Source organism: Rhopilema esculentum, chromosome 16 (assembly GCF_057945365.1).
Source record: "Rhopilema esculentum isolate cy_ngs chromosome 16, ASM5794536v1, whole genome shotgun sequence".
Lineage (NCBI taxonomy): Eukaryota > Metazoa > Cnidaria > Scyphozoa > Rhizostomeae > Rhizostomatidae > Rhopilema > Rhopilema esculentum.
Window position 1 is genome coordinate 23,382 of NC_142830.1, and position 14,326 is coordinate 37,707.

The 14,326-nt window shown below is 41.6% G+C and overlaps 2 protein-coding genes and 1 pseudogene across 2 annotated transcripts; 2 read left to right on the top strand and 1 right to left on the bottom strand.

Moving 5' to 3' along the window:
* Nucleotides 1-6,292: 6,292 nt before the first annotated feature.
* On the bottom strand, nt 6,293-7,162 carry LOC148958183 (uncharacterized). The gene has a single exon (XM_089112901.1). It carries the CDS (start codon nt 7,160-7,162, stop codon nt 6,293-6,295), a length of 870 nt encoding a protein of 289 aa, XP_088969027.1.
* A 139-nt stretch (nt 7,163-7,301) lies between these two features.
* On the top strand, nt 7,302-10,233 carry LOC148958184 (uncharacterized). The gene is made up of 2 exons (XM_089112906.1): nt 7,302-9,579; nt 10,144-10,233. The coding sequence occupies exons 1-2, from the start codon at nt 8,601-8,603 to the stop codon at nt 10,197-10,199; spliced, it is 1,035 nt and encodes a 344-aa protein (XP_088969032.1). The 5' UTR covers nt 7,302-8,600; the 3' UTR covers nt 10,200-10,233.
* A 793-nt stretch (nt 10,234-11,026) lies between these two features.
* On the top strand, nt 11,027-13,939 carry LOC135682125 (uncharacterized; annotated as a pseudogene).
* The last annotated feature ends 387 nt before the right edge of the window (nt 13,940-14,326 follow it).

Consider the following 14,326-nt stretch of genomic DNA (forward strand, 5'->3'; position numbering starts at 1 on the left):
GGAGGAAATAGTGCGATAGTGGTGCTTTTAAAATCACTACCTTCTATATGAACTCATTTTCGTACATAATAATGGTAAAAATCATACATCCAAACTTTTAACAATAAAGCTGAAGCTACGATTGTATTTAAAGTGTGTGAACTGAAAAAAGATATACAAGCGATACGAGCAGGGGCGTCGCGACCAGGAGTGTGGAGGTGTGACACCTAATATCCAAATAGGAAATTTTAGGAAAAACTGCTCAGTGGAAGAAACGCTTTAAGTAGTTCAGATACCTTCATGTCTTAAGATCAATAAAGGATCAAGCAGAGGTAGTTGCTCTGCTGGTTAAGTATGATATTCCTTGACCCTGAGAAATTATTTTGTTTTTGTGAAAATCTAGTATTTTCTTTGCAAAAGTGAATTTCTTCACGATAATACGATAAGTATTTTAGTCCGATCAATGATTTCCCCGAAAATCTGTCAAACTTTGGAAGCAGAGGGGTCATGGCCCCCCTTGCATCCCCGGCCACGACACCCATGGGTTTGTGTCAGCAGCTAAAGAATTTCAGGAAATTATCTTTTAATCAGGTAAATTTGTAGTCCACCTCTAGCTAGATATTGCGCCGATGCCTGCATTTGATCCAAAAACAGACCCAAGCAATCTTAATACAAGATGGAAAATCTGGATAAAGCGTTTTCAAACGTATCTCAAGGCCGCAAACATAACCGATGCATCGCAAACAGGGGCGGTCTGGCGTCAAAATCGCAGGGTGGCTCGAAAACTCAAAAGGCCCGGTTTAGGGAGTGGCGGGAAAAATTGAGCTACACCCACTGAAAATGTGGCCTAAAATACGATTGATTCAATATAAATTGATAATAAAGCACTGCGCTAAACAGCAGCAGTATATCGATTTTAATTCGTAAATTCGGACCAAATTGGATCCATACCTTTCCTCTCATGTAAACAGGGTTTAAAATCCCATGTAGAGTTAAGAATCAAGATCAAAACTTATTTACGCTCTCAGAGTTTCAACTCTTTTCGAAGAAGTGCAAATGAATCAGCAAATTGGTCAATGACTTGCTCGTTATCAAGTTGAAAGTTTTCTCTTCGCTTGAAATTATCAATAGCGCTGAATAATTTTTCAAAGGAAACTTGGGTGCAGCTCTCATGTCTTAGCACTATTTCTTTCTAATTCACAGGAGGGGTGAGAACCATTGATTTTCCGACAAAAATCTAACAAGCTTCTATATCTTTCTCGTAAATTTCAACATAACATAACAACATCAGAACTGAAAAAAAGATCATTTGATATATTGAATATTCTTATGTTTATTTAGGTTTAAATTTTTTCCATCAAAACATAGCATAGAACCATGTTAAATTTTTGAAAAGAGCAGAGGTTTTCCGACAAAATAGCAGTTCAGCTCTATAGTAGTCTTTTTGCTCCCTCTGGCCCCCTCTATCTACACCATTGCCACCGGCGCAGTTTAGCCACCATGACAATTTTAGCAACCAAAATAGCCACCCTAGCAGTTTAAGCAACCATAATTTTCAAACCTTTCTGGGGAGCATTCCCCATACCTCCTAGAAGCGTCTGCCTTAGGCATGCCTTATAATTTAATTTTTGTCCTGACCTGGGGCCCATAAATTCTCTCCGCGGCCCTGTTCTTGTATACAGGTTTCGAATAGTTAATGACGTCATCCCTTTATGATTTTTGTACTTTACTTTCTTACATTTCTTACTTTCAATAATTTTATGAAAAACATTTCAGCTATCTAAGCTTTGTAAACGCATTAAAAATAAAACAGTGGTGGCGCCAGCTGTAGCAGAATGGGAGGGTAATGGGCGTGACCAAGGAGACTACGCCTTTACTGTCTCATTTTAATTGTTTATTATGCCAGGTGCATTTTCATAGACAAATTTTGAAAAATATGACCTGCCCCTACCCAGTGCATTTTTCATCAATTTTAGGAGAATATCTGGACAATGTTTTGCAAGAGGGGATGGGGGGGATAACCGTCCATACTACCCCTTGGTGCCGCTACTGGAAAGCAAGAATGTCAAGAATGTATCAAACAACGATCCATTTGTTTAACCGACCGCCATGTTTATTTTAAAACAATTGGTACTTAGGTATTATCCGGCCCGAGAATAATTAAGCAGCACCGGCTCTCGGCATTCCATGTTATACACCTTGCAACAAGAAAGACGCAGGAGATTGCTGAGCCTAAACATATAAAGCGCGGGAATGGTGAAGTTTAAAGCTGAATTTCAAGAGAATTGCAGGTTTTCACAGTTGACAACAAGAAGATTCGTAATCAGCACGAAAAAACACACAGGAAAATGCTTATTAAACGTAGTGCCGGAATGGGGGCAACGAGACCAAATAAAAATCTGACACAGCTTACGGCCTATAAGCAAGTTTGCATCTTATCCATGCATCACAGTCTCGACATCCTCTTTCTTTGTTTTGTTTATAGGTGCGGGATTTTTTCCAGGATTGTTAGACCGTAATGCCTAGCAGGGACGCAGTGGCTGGGGGGCAGGGGGGCAGGGGGGCAGGCGCCCCCCTGGCAAAAATTTTGTCGGATAGTCGGAAAATCCAACATTTGTCGGAAAATTGGAAATATTAGACAAAATGTAAGGTTTTCATCAATCCTGTCCTGAAGGTCGCACATTTTTTAAACCTATCGTAAAATAGGGCATGCTCAACCCTTCTTCCTTATTTTCATTAGAGTATTTATCGGAATCTTCGCATTGCTTAAATTTGTAAAGGAAATTAACGCTTTGGTCTCAGTTGTTTTATAAACTCCCATTTCCGACAGCTAAAGTTCAAATCAGTTCATTTCGAAATGAATTCGCTGGTGTTATAGAAGACGCAAAAAGTTATTGTTTTCGCCATGACTTAGAAGAGCAAAATTTTGTCGAGCGACGAATACGCAGAAAGAAAAAGATGCCAGGGGAAAATTGCATGGATGTTTAGTAAATGCTGTTGCTTAGTTGTATTTACTAATTTAGTGAAAAACCAAAGAGAAACTCTCCACGTGTCTCTGTGAAACTTTATCATCAACTCAATTAAAAAAAATAGCTTTGTACAAACTCAAAAGTTGATAATAGAGAGTTATTGAATTTAATACAAAAAGAAGAGAAAAGAGCTAGATGAAAACAATAGAGCTAAAGAATTACTACGCAAGTTGAAAGCAAAAGTTGTTCTCTGCTATTATTTTGTGAGTTCACTACAATAGCCCCCTCCTTAGAATGTGAGTGGAGCAAAACAGGCGATTCAAACTCGTTGAGTACTAATAACCAAAGCGGTCCGGGAAATGTACTCGCCTTCCGGAACGAGTAGTTCGAGGCTGACTGACAGTTGAATTTTGTGGTGTCAATGAAGTCGTGGTATCAACTGGCAGGGGCGTGGCAATGTCAGATTCAGTATGGGCAACTTTGATACGGTCGAGACTGACAGTTTTTGGTTTTGCCTGCGATTTCGAGACGAAAGTATTTGTCATGACGCTCCAGCACTTTGAAAGGACCGTCATATGGTGGCTGCAATGGCTTTTTAACTGCATCGTTTCGTACGAAAACGAATTTAGATGTTGATAATCCTGGTGGACGATAAGACTGTGGAGTCTGGGGTCGAGGCGGTGTAGGACAAAGGTCACGCATGGCAAATTGAAGCCGATAAGCATAGACAGACGGGTCAAGCTTGGAATGTTCTGTAGAAGATGTAAAAAATTCACCAGGTAAGCGAAGATTGCAACCGAATACGAGTTGAGCAGGAGTGCAACCGATATCTTCTTTGACGATTGTCCGCAGGTGAAGCAGGATAAGTGGAAGAGATTCGCACCACCGGGTAGGATCAGGAGAAGCTTTTATTGAAGACTTGAGTTGACGGTGAAATCTTTCTACCATTCCGTTGGCACAAGGATGGTAGGCTGTTGTACTGATCCGTTTTATACCAAGAAGCAATGTCAGAGAGTGGAAAAGATCAGATTGGAATTGAGTGCCGCGATCAGTAGTGATGGTGGTAGGGACTCCAAACTGGGAAATCCAGTGGGTGACAAACGAACGAGCAACTGTGTCGGCAGTAATATCAGCAAGCGGGATGGCTTCAGGCCAACGAGTGAAACGATCGACACAAGTTAGTAAATATTTGTTGCCTCGAGATGGTGGCAGAGGTCCGATGATATCAATATGAGCATGGGCGAAACGAGCATCTGGTGTTGCAAAAGTGCCAAGTGGTGTTTTTGTATGGTGTGTGATCTTTGACTGTTGACAAGGAATGCAAGATCGAGTCCAGTTACGAATATCTTTGTTCATACCAGGCCAAACGTATCTTTGACTAACAAGATGCCGTGTAGCAGATATTCCAGGATGAGCAAAACAATGCAAGGTTTCAAAAATGAGACGACGATATGGTAGTGGAACATATGGACGAGGTTGAGTAGTGGTGGTGTCACAAAGGATGGTTCCAGCTGAAAATGGTAGAGGAAATTCTTTGAGTTGAAGTGAAGATGACCGTAGTCTAGGCAACTCTGGATCATCCTGCTGAGCCTTGGCAAGGACTGCAAAATCGAGAGTTGATGAAACGTTGCATTGATTTCCACCCAAGATAGGGTATCTGCAACAATGTTCTCTGTTCCCGGAAAGTGACGAATATCGGAAGTGAATTGCGAGATGTAATCCAAATGACGTGTCTCGCGTGGAGAGTATCGGTCAGGAGAAACAGATAAACCATGGGTAAGTGGCTTATGATCAGAAAAGACAGTGAAATGACGTCCCTCCAAATTGTGGCGGAAATGGCGTATGGCGGGGTTAACAGCAAGCAGTTCACGTCCAAAAGTACTGTACTTTCGTTCTGCAGGTTGTAAACGCTTTGAAAAGAAAGCAATGGGTTTCCAAACGCTATTGATACATTGTTGAAGGACTCCACCAACAGCAACATTAGAGGCGTCTACCATGAGGCAATACGGTGCAATTCGAGATGGATGTACAAGAAGAGTGGCTTTGGCGAGGGCAGCTTTGATGTTGATGAAAGCAGATTCAGTATCACCAGTCAGCGGGAAAGGATCGTCAATGTTGCATTTAGGTGACAAGAGATCAGTGAGCGGCGTTAAAATTGTTGCACAGTGAGGAACAAATCGGCGATAAAAGTTGATCAAACCAAGGAATTCACGAAGCTTGCGAAGAGATGTTGGAAGTGGAAATTCCTGGATGGCTTTTACTTTGGCAGGCAGGGGTGAAATACCGTCTGCAGAAATTCTATGACCCAGAAAGTCCAACGAAAGGACACCAAAAACACATTTGACAGGGTTAATAATGACACCATACTCTGATAGTCGGCTGAATAGAATTTCTAAATGCTGTAAGTGATCAGATTCCGTGGAACTAGCAATTAGTAGGTCGTCGATATATGCGTAGACAAAATTAAGACCGCGAAGTACCTCATCCATGAAACGCTGAAACGTTTGAGCTGCATTTCGAAGTCCAAAAGGCATTCGTACAAATTCAAACAAACCGAATGGCGTGCTGATTGCAGTCTTTGGGACATCATTTGGATCCACAGGAATTTGATGATAGGCACGGACGAGGTCGATCTTGGAAAAAATGGTTGCACCATTTAGATTGGCAGAGAAGTCATGAATGTACGGAATAGGGTAGCGATCAGGAACTGTTATGTTATTAAGAGCTCGGTAGTCACCGCAGGGGCGCCAGTCACCAGGTGTAGGTTTTGGGACCATGTGAAGTGGAGAGCTCCAGCGACTTTCGGAAGGACGGATGATTCCAAGTTGTAGCATGTGCTCAAACTCAGCTTTTGCAACAGGCAAGCGATCAGGAGCAAGACGGCGTGGACGACAGAAAACAGGTGATCAGAGCTTTATAAGGAGAAGATGTAGTTGGGAGGCAAAACATCGGACGTGGTGAAAATAACGAATAGTGAATACCGTTAACAGACAATCTTGTATTTGTGTCAATGAGTTTCCGATGACGCATATCCACTTTCAAGCTAAAGTTGGCCAGAAAATCAGCACCAAGGATCCCTATTAGTACATCCGCAATGATGAAAATCCAACGGAAATCACGACGAAGTCCCAAATCTAGAGCTATGGACTTTTCACCATAAGTTTTTATGGTTGACTTGTTTACCGCTTGCAACATTACAGGTGAAGGATGACATTTTTCAGAAAGAGAAGGAGGGATAACACTCACATCAGCGCCTGTGTCAACGAGAAATCGTGTACCAGTAGGACGATCGGTGACAAAAAATAGTCGACTTTGTGTGCTTCGGCCAGCGAGACTTGTCGCCTCTAGTCGCTGGCGGGGCAGTTTTCCTGGTGTTGAGTTGTGGAAGTGAAACTGCATGGCGGAGTGCAATTGCGAGCAGCTGAGCCAAAATGCCAGTGGTACCAACATTGAAGACCTGTATGACGACTTGCATTAGAGGACCGTGGACGAGAAGAGCGAGGTGGAGTTGGATATCGACTGCGAGAACTAGGCTGTGAATTGAAACGGCTTATCAGGGTTTGAACTTGAGAAGTCAATGTGCTAATTTGTTGTCGAAGATCAGCAATTTCATTGGACGGAGAAGAAGGTATAACTGAAGAAATGGCAGCAATTGGCATTGAGGGTGTAGCAACTTCAAGGATTTGGTCAGCAATGGTGGCTAATTTTTCAATTGAAACGGTGTCTGGTGAGGAAGCTAGGACCTGTCGAACATTCGTTGGCAAACGTTGGAGGAATAACTGACGGAAAATCCTGTCTTCCAACCGGGTATCACCTAGTAGGTGTTGCATCTTGCGAAGAAGCTGTGAGGGTCGTTTATCACCAAGTTCTTCAGAAATTAACAACTGATGAAAACGCCTTTGTTCTGAAGCTGATGTGCGCCTTATGAGCTCCGCTTTAAGCTGGTCGTAAGGCTGGTTAACTTGAGGATTGATAATGACGTCGCGAACTTCCTGAGCAATTTCTGGTTGCAGTGAGGCTATAACATAATTATATTTTTTTGTCTGTGAATTAATGCTACGGGTTAAGAACTGAGCCTCTACTTGTGCGAACCAAACCATGGGGTCGTTAGGCCAATATGGAGGTAATTTCAAACTCACGGCAGCGACGGGAGCGGCCATGACTGCTGTAGATAGAGCCGGAGTTGGGACGTCTAGTTGTGATTCGTCGTTCATGATAAAATAGCAGCAAGCGAATCAAGCGTAAAACAACGTTGGAAAACGGCGAGCGATGCAATGGTTAAAACGTCGTGGTCACCAATTTAGTAAATGTTGTTGCTTAGTTGTATTTACTAATTTAGTGAAAAACCAAAAAGAAACTCTCCACGTGTCTCTGTGATTCTTTATCATCAACTCAATTAAAAAAAAATAGCTTTGTACAAACTCAAAAGTTGATAATAGAGAGTTATTGAATTCAATACAAAAGGAAGAGAAAAGAGCTAGATGAAAACAATAGGGCTAAAGAATTACTACGCAAGTTGAAAACAAAAGGTGTTCTCTGCTATTGTTGTGTGAGTTCACTACAAATGAATAAGAAGGAAATAGGGAATCCGTATATCATAGTGATACCTTTATCTTTGCAATAGATACAGCTATCAGCTCAATGAATACAAGATTCACGTCTCATAAGGCAATTTTGACAGATTTTGCCTTGCTCAACCCTGAATGTTTTGAAAATATAATTGAAAAGACAGTTGTGTGCAGTGTCATTCAAAAAGGTTGCGAAGAATTACGGCCTGGATGACGAAAAATTGAGAGATGAGTACAGCTCTTTCGTCAATAATAACCATAAATTTAGGAAAGTTAGAGAGAAGAGCAGCCCTCAGCCGGCTGCAGGAGAAAGTCTTGATTTAAGCCCCGGCCAAACAACTCGATTTTTCACTCCACCTTGTTTGGCCACCTTGTCGAGCAAGTCGATTGTCGGGGAATCCCCATCGCGCTTTCTTCGGTATTCTAGTAAATTCTTAACCTATTATTCTTAAATCAACACGTTTATTTTTTATTGTGTATGTTTGGGTTACATAACTACGGAACTATGCAATTTACGTAAAAGCCTCACTTTGAGGCCGAGACAGTAGATTAAGGATCCAGCCAGAATTTTCTGGAAGCAAGCTATTGTAATAGGATTAACTACGTCAATCGTATTCTTAATTTTTATTGGCTTGAGTAGTAGTTAAAATTGATTGTGATTGGTTAAGATAAATTTTAGTTCCTTGTTTGCTTCTATAAAAGCTGGTAATTGAATCGAGCGCTAAGGATTCGTAGAGAGAGATTTTTCACTATGCACGTTGAGTTGTGTTGAGAAAAAAATTCAGAAAACATAAAGATTGTCTCTCTCTAAGAGTTTACTCTAATCATTTATTGAACCTGCGTTAACAAGCAGAGATATTCTCTACATTAATGGTCCACCGAGCCGGATAAATGAAATAGAGTAAAAGAATTTGGGAACCGAAAATGGATAATTTGGAGAAGACAAAAAAGAAGAGGAAATCTCATCGCGGAACTACGACAAAGCTCCTGAATAAAGTGGAAGATTCGTTTACAACAGTTACTAGCAGATCTAAAAGGCAAAGCAGAAGTTTTAAAAGCGTTAGATGGTGAATTTTTTGAATTGATGATCGAAGAAGCAGACGACGATGCCTGTGATGAAGAAGCAGAAGAAGCTAGCGACATAAAAGAGAAAATTACGTACAACTCAATTTCGCTTGAGAATGCCTTGAAGGAAATGGACATACAGTCATTAAGATCGGAATCCGGGACAAATTTGCAACCAGAGCCCTCGGGGAATTTGACAAGGAGTAGTTCCAGAGAGAGCCTAAATTCAATGACATCCTCGGTCAATACAGGAGATATCTGCAGTAGAAAAGTAAAACTCTCAAAGCTGGAATTGAAAAAGTTTTATGGAAAGATCGCAGAATGGTCAGAGTTCTGGGACGGGTTCAAGAGTGCGGTACACGATGACAGCCAACTTGCCAAGGTAGACAAATTTAAAAAATTAAAAAGTTATCTAGAAGAGCCGGCACGAAGCGTCGTGACGGGATTTGCACTTACAGACGCCGATTATGAGTCCGCCATTGAACTGTTGAAAAGCAGATATGCGAAGCCCAGCGTTATAAAACGAGCCCACATCAATGACCTTATCAATATGGCTCCAGTCTACAATGAGAAGAGTTTGCAGAGATTGCGTTATTTGCATGATCAGATCGAAACACGCTTTCGCGCAATGGAGGCTCTAGGTGTAAGCAAAGAGACCTACTCAAGTGTTGTTGTTCCTATTCTAATGGGGAAACTTCCAGAGTCCGTGAGAATCAATATGATTCGATTTGGAAAGAACCATATGGACTGGAACTTGGACGACATGTTGGAAGCTTTTCAGAAGGAGCTAGAGGTTCTGGAGGGACATTTTCCCATCATGCAGCGAGCCCAGCAAGGAGACAGAAGACAAGAGCAGCATTCCAACAGGCCAAGACAGCAGGATAGACCTCCAACGGCCTCTTCCTTGCTTACTACAAGAGATGCTAAGATGAAGTGTGCATTCTGCAAAGAAAGTCACGCATCCGAGAAGTGTGAAAAGGTGAAGGATCCGGACGAGCGTAAGACAATTTTAATTAAGAATGCTAGGTGTTTTAGTTGCTTAAAACCAGGCCATAGATCTTTTAAATGTCGTCTTAAGGTAGATTGTAGTAATTGTAAGGGAAATCATCACTGCGCCATTTGTCCTAATCTTGCCCGAAGTAAGGAAACGCAGCCTAAGCCTAATGCACCTAAGCTTGACCCCACCGCATCGGCTTGGGTAGGTAGCACTGGCTCTGAAGTGAATGTGGCCCTGCAGACAGCCTTAGCTCTGGTGATTGGCAAGGATAGAGTGAGAGTTTTATTTGATACAGGAAGCCATAAATCTTTCATCACAGCTAAGGCTGTTGGCAGACTCAGATTAAGGCCTGTGAGGAGTGAACAGCTAGGAATAAAGGCGTTTGGGAGTAAGGAGGCACATGTTGCTTTGCGAGATGTAGTGCAAATTTCGCTAAGTCCATGCAATGGAGGAGAGAGTGTAATAATAGAAGCTTTTGTAGTTAAGGATATCGCTGATATTCCTAATGTTCATATAGAGGTAGTTAAAAAGAAATTTGCACACTTAACAAAGTTGTCATTCTCAGATCTTTGCAAATCCAAAGACAGCTTGGAAGTTGATTGCCTAATTGGATCGGACTGACTATGGCAATTCCAATTGGGGGAAACGATACGAGACGAGCATGTGGCAGTCAAGACCAGCTTGGGCTGGGTTTTATCAGGACCAGTTAAAGGTGAGCAACTTGATTCTATTGACTGTAATGTGAATTTTTGTATTGATTCTATACCTCCTTTAGTTGCAGGTGAAAAACATGATTTAGATAATCAGATACAAAGGTTTTGGGACCCTGATAGCATTGGAATTCGAGAAAAAGATAAGGTGCATGAAAATGTACTTGATGATATTGCGTTTGTGGGTAACAGATATTCTGTTGGGCTTCCCTGGAAATCTGGACACAAGCCCCTAGCTTCAAATTATAATGTTAGCTTGCATCGTTTGAAGTGCCTTGTCAGGAAACTAGAGCAGAACCAAAAAATTTATAAACAGTATAATGACATTATTTCCCAGCAGGCTGCAGAGGGAGTAATAGAGAAGTTCACAGATCTTGAACCTGTAGGTAAGGTACACTATCTCCCTCACAGAGCGGTAGTGAGAGAGAATGTAGAAACCACCAAGGTTAGGGTGCGATGCTTCTATTAAGGATCGTGAATCTGGGGTGTCATTGAACGACTGTTTGCATAAAGGACCCTCTCTGACCCCTTTAATCTTTGATGTGCTTCTCAGGTTTAGAATCTACCCTGTAGCTCTTGTTGGGGATATTGAAAAGGCCTTTTTAAACATCGAAATACATCTCAAGGACAGAGACTCTTTAAGATTTTTGTGGCTAAGTGATATGCATGCCAAGAACCCTGGAGTAGTAATCTACCGGTTCAACAGGGTGTAACTCATCCCCTTTTCTCCTAAACTGTGTTTTGAGACACCACATTATGAAATATGAAAATGAGGATCCTGAATTTGTGGAAAAGATGATAGGAGGGTTCTTTGTTGACGATCTAGTGGTAGGTTGTGAAGACACACAGGAAGCTTTAACCCTATATAAGAAGGCTAAAAGAAGGATGAGCGATGGAGGATTTCATTTCCGGAAATGGAAGACTAATGACAAAGAGTTAGCAGGGGAGATAGCAAAGAAGGAAATAAATAGAGTGAAAGAGGACAAAGCCTCTAAACATGAAGACACATCGTTTGCTAAGGAGACTCTAGGCATGCCAGACAGTATGGGGCAGAAGACTAAGGTTTTGGGTGTAACGTGGGACAACACAAGAGATACCTGGGAGTTTAATCTGGGGAACAGAGGCGAGGTAATAGGTGAAACAGCCCAACCCACTAAAAGAGGTATCTTAAGCGCCTTGGCTTCTATATTTGACCCCCATGGGCTTGTTAGCCCTATAGCAGTATCAGCAAAAATCTTGTTTCAGGAGTTGTACTTAGGAAAAATCAGCTGGGACGATCCACTTCGTAAGGATAAGCTTGAAAGATGGGAAGAATGGGTCAAGGATTTAAAACAGACGGGTACAATTTGCCTTCCTAGGTGTGTTGTTTCCAAAAACAAAGGGAAGATATTGAGTCGGCAGTTGCACGGATTTGCTGATGCCAGCAAAAAAGCATATTGTGGGATGGTTTACCTTGTAGAAGAAACCACTGAGGGGACCTTTACTGGGCTGCTGAGTGCTAAGACAAGAGTTGCCCCTTTGAAGGAATTAACAATACCCCGGCTAGAACTAATGTCTGCAAGGGTACTAGCTACACTGATGAACACCATTATTCAAGCCTTCGGTCCACAGTTTAAGTTTGATTGCATTAAGTATTGGCTGGACAGTAAAACCGCTCTCTATTGGATCAATAACAATGGAGAATGGAAGCAATTTGTTCAGCATCGTGTCAATGAAATTGTGCGCTCAACCACCAAGGAAGACTGGGGACATGTATCAGGCATCGACAACCCAGCAGATCTAGGTTCTAGGGGGGTAACAGCAAGCCACTTGAAGGAGAGCACATTATGGTGGCAAGGACCTCATTGGTTAAAGGAAGGACAAAACAGCTGGCCTAATGTGTTCACATTAGAAGACTCGCCTGATGTGAAGGAAGAAAGAAAGAAGAACGCAAATGTGCTAATGCTCACAGATATGAGGCAAGGAGTGAGTGAGGTTGTTAAGGTCTAGGTAAGTTGCTCCGGGTCACTGCTTTTGTCCAGAGGTTTATAGAGATACTAAGGTGTCATAGAACAGGAAGCAAACCTAAAAAAGGACCCTTAACTGTGGAGGAAATAGAAAGAGCAGAAAGAACGTGGATTGAAGACACTCAACAATCTTTGAAGATGGGTGAAGATTTCAAAACGTTGTCAGTGCAGCTAGGTGTTGTAAGTGAAGATGGGCTCTTTATTTGTAAAGGGAGATTAGGTAACTCGGATTTGGATTACAGAAGCAAGTATCCAATACTACTCCCCAAATATGACGCTTTCACTGATCTTGTGACCCAAGATTGTCATGCTAAAGTGCACCACAACAAACTCCGATCAACCCTAGCTGAATTTAGAAGGAGATTTTGGGTACCCCAGGGTAGGCAACAAGTGAAGCGGGTGATAGGAAAGTGCCAGATAACCCACCGTTTAACCCACCTCCTATTGCAGAACTACCAAGCTTTAGGGCAACTGAGACCCCACCTTTCAGCAACACTGGAGTCGACTTTACTGGTCCGTTATATGCAAAGAGCAGTACAGGTGAAATGAGAAAAGTATACATAACCTTATTCACCTGCTGTGTAACTAGAGCAATACATCTGGAATTGATTTCTGACTTACATACATCTACGTTCGTTAATTGCTTAAGAAGGTTTTGTGCAAGAAGGGGAACTCCTAGACTTATAAACTCAGATAATGCTCTTACATTTAAGGCAGCAGTAAGTTTGTTGAAGAAGCTGACACAAGATCATATGTTCCAGGAGTTCACACAAAATCGTAGAATAATATGGAGATTTAACTTTTCCCTTTCCCCTTGGTGGGGAGGGTATTTTCAACGCATGGTGGGCAGCGTTAAGCGGTGTCTAAGGAAGGTACTAGGTAATGCTAGGTTGACATACGATGAGCTTAGTACAGTATTGACTGAAGTTGAGAATACCCTGAATTCCAGACCCTTAACCTATCTGTACGACAAACTCGGGGAAGCTTTGACACCTTCTCATTTACTTCATGGACGTAGACCCCCAGCATTATCGGAGGATATAGAACCAGAGCTCGAGTTAGATGAAACTGGTAATAAACTTTCGAAAAGATTTTTATATCTTACAAAAAAACTCTCACATTTCTGGAATCGTTGGAAAAAGAGTATATGGTAGATTTAAGAGAGTTCCATAAGCTGAATAATCATAATAATATTATTGTTGAAAAGGGAGATCTAGTGTTGTTGCAGGAAGATAACATCAAACGTGGACAGTGGAAAGTTGGCATTGTGAAAGAAATTATATTCGGAAAGGATGGAGAACCAAGGGGTGCAACAGTACGTAAGTATGAAAAGGGTAAGATTCTACATCTCAACCGACCCCTTCAAAAGCTCTACCCGTTGGAGATAATAAATTTATTATCACAGCTCGTGATAATAAAGGTGATAAGAGTGAGGAGAAAGTTCTGTCAAGGCAAGAAAGTGAATGTAGTGTTAGAGAGGAGAATGATAGTAGACGCCAGTCGAGCCGTGCCGCAGCCAAGGATGCGCGCTGGAAGTCTAAGCTTATGCTTGACCCATAACCTGGGTCAAGGAGGGGGGAATGTCGGGGAATCCCCATCGGGCTTTCTCCGGTATTCTAGTAAATTCTTAACCTATTATTCTTAAATCAACACATTTATTTTTTATTGTGTATGCTTGTGTTACATAAATACGGAACTATGCAATTTACGTAAAAGCCTCACTTTGAGGCCGAGACAGTAGATTAAGGATCCAGCCAGAATTTTCTGGAAACAAGCTATTGTAATAGGATTAACTACGTCAATCGTATTCTTAATTTTTATTGGCTTGAGTAGTAGTTAAAATTGATTGTGATTGGTTAAGATAAATTTTAGTTCCTTGTTTGCTTCTATAAAAGCTGGTAATTGAATCGAGCGCTAAGGATTCGTAGATATTCTCTACAACGTCTTTTTCACTCGACTTTTTTGATAGAGATCAAATTTCACTCGATATCACTCGACGCCAATCGAATTTTTCGCTCAACACAACTCAACG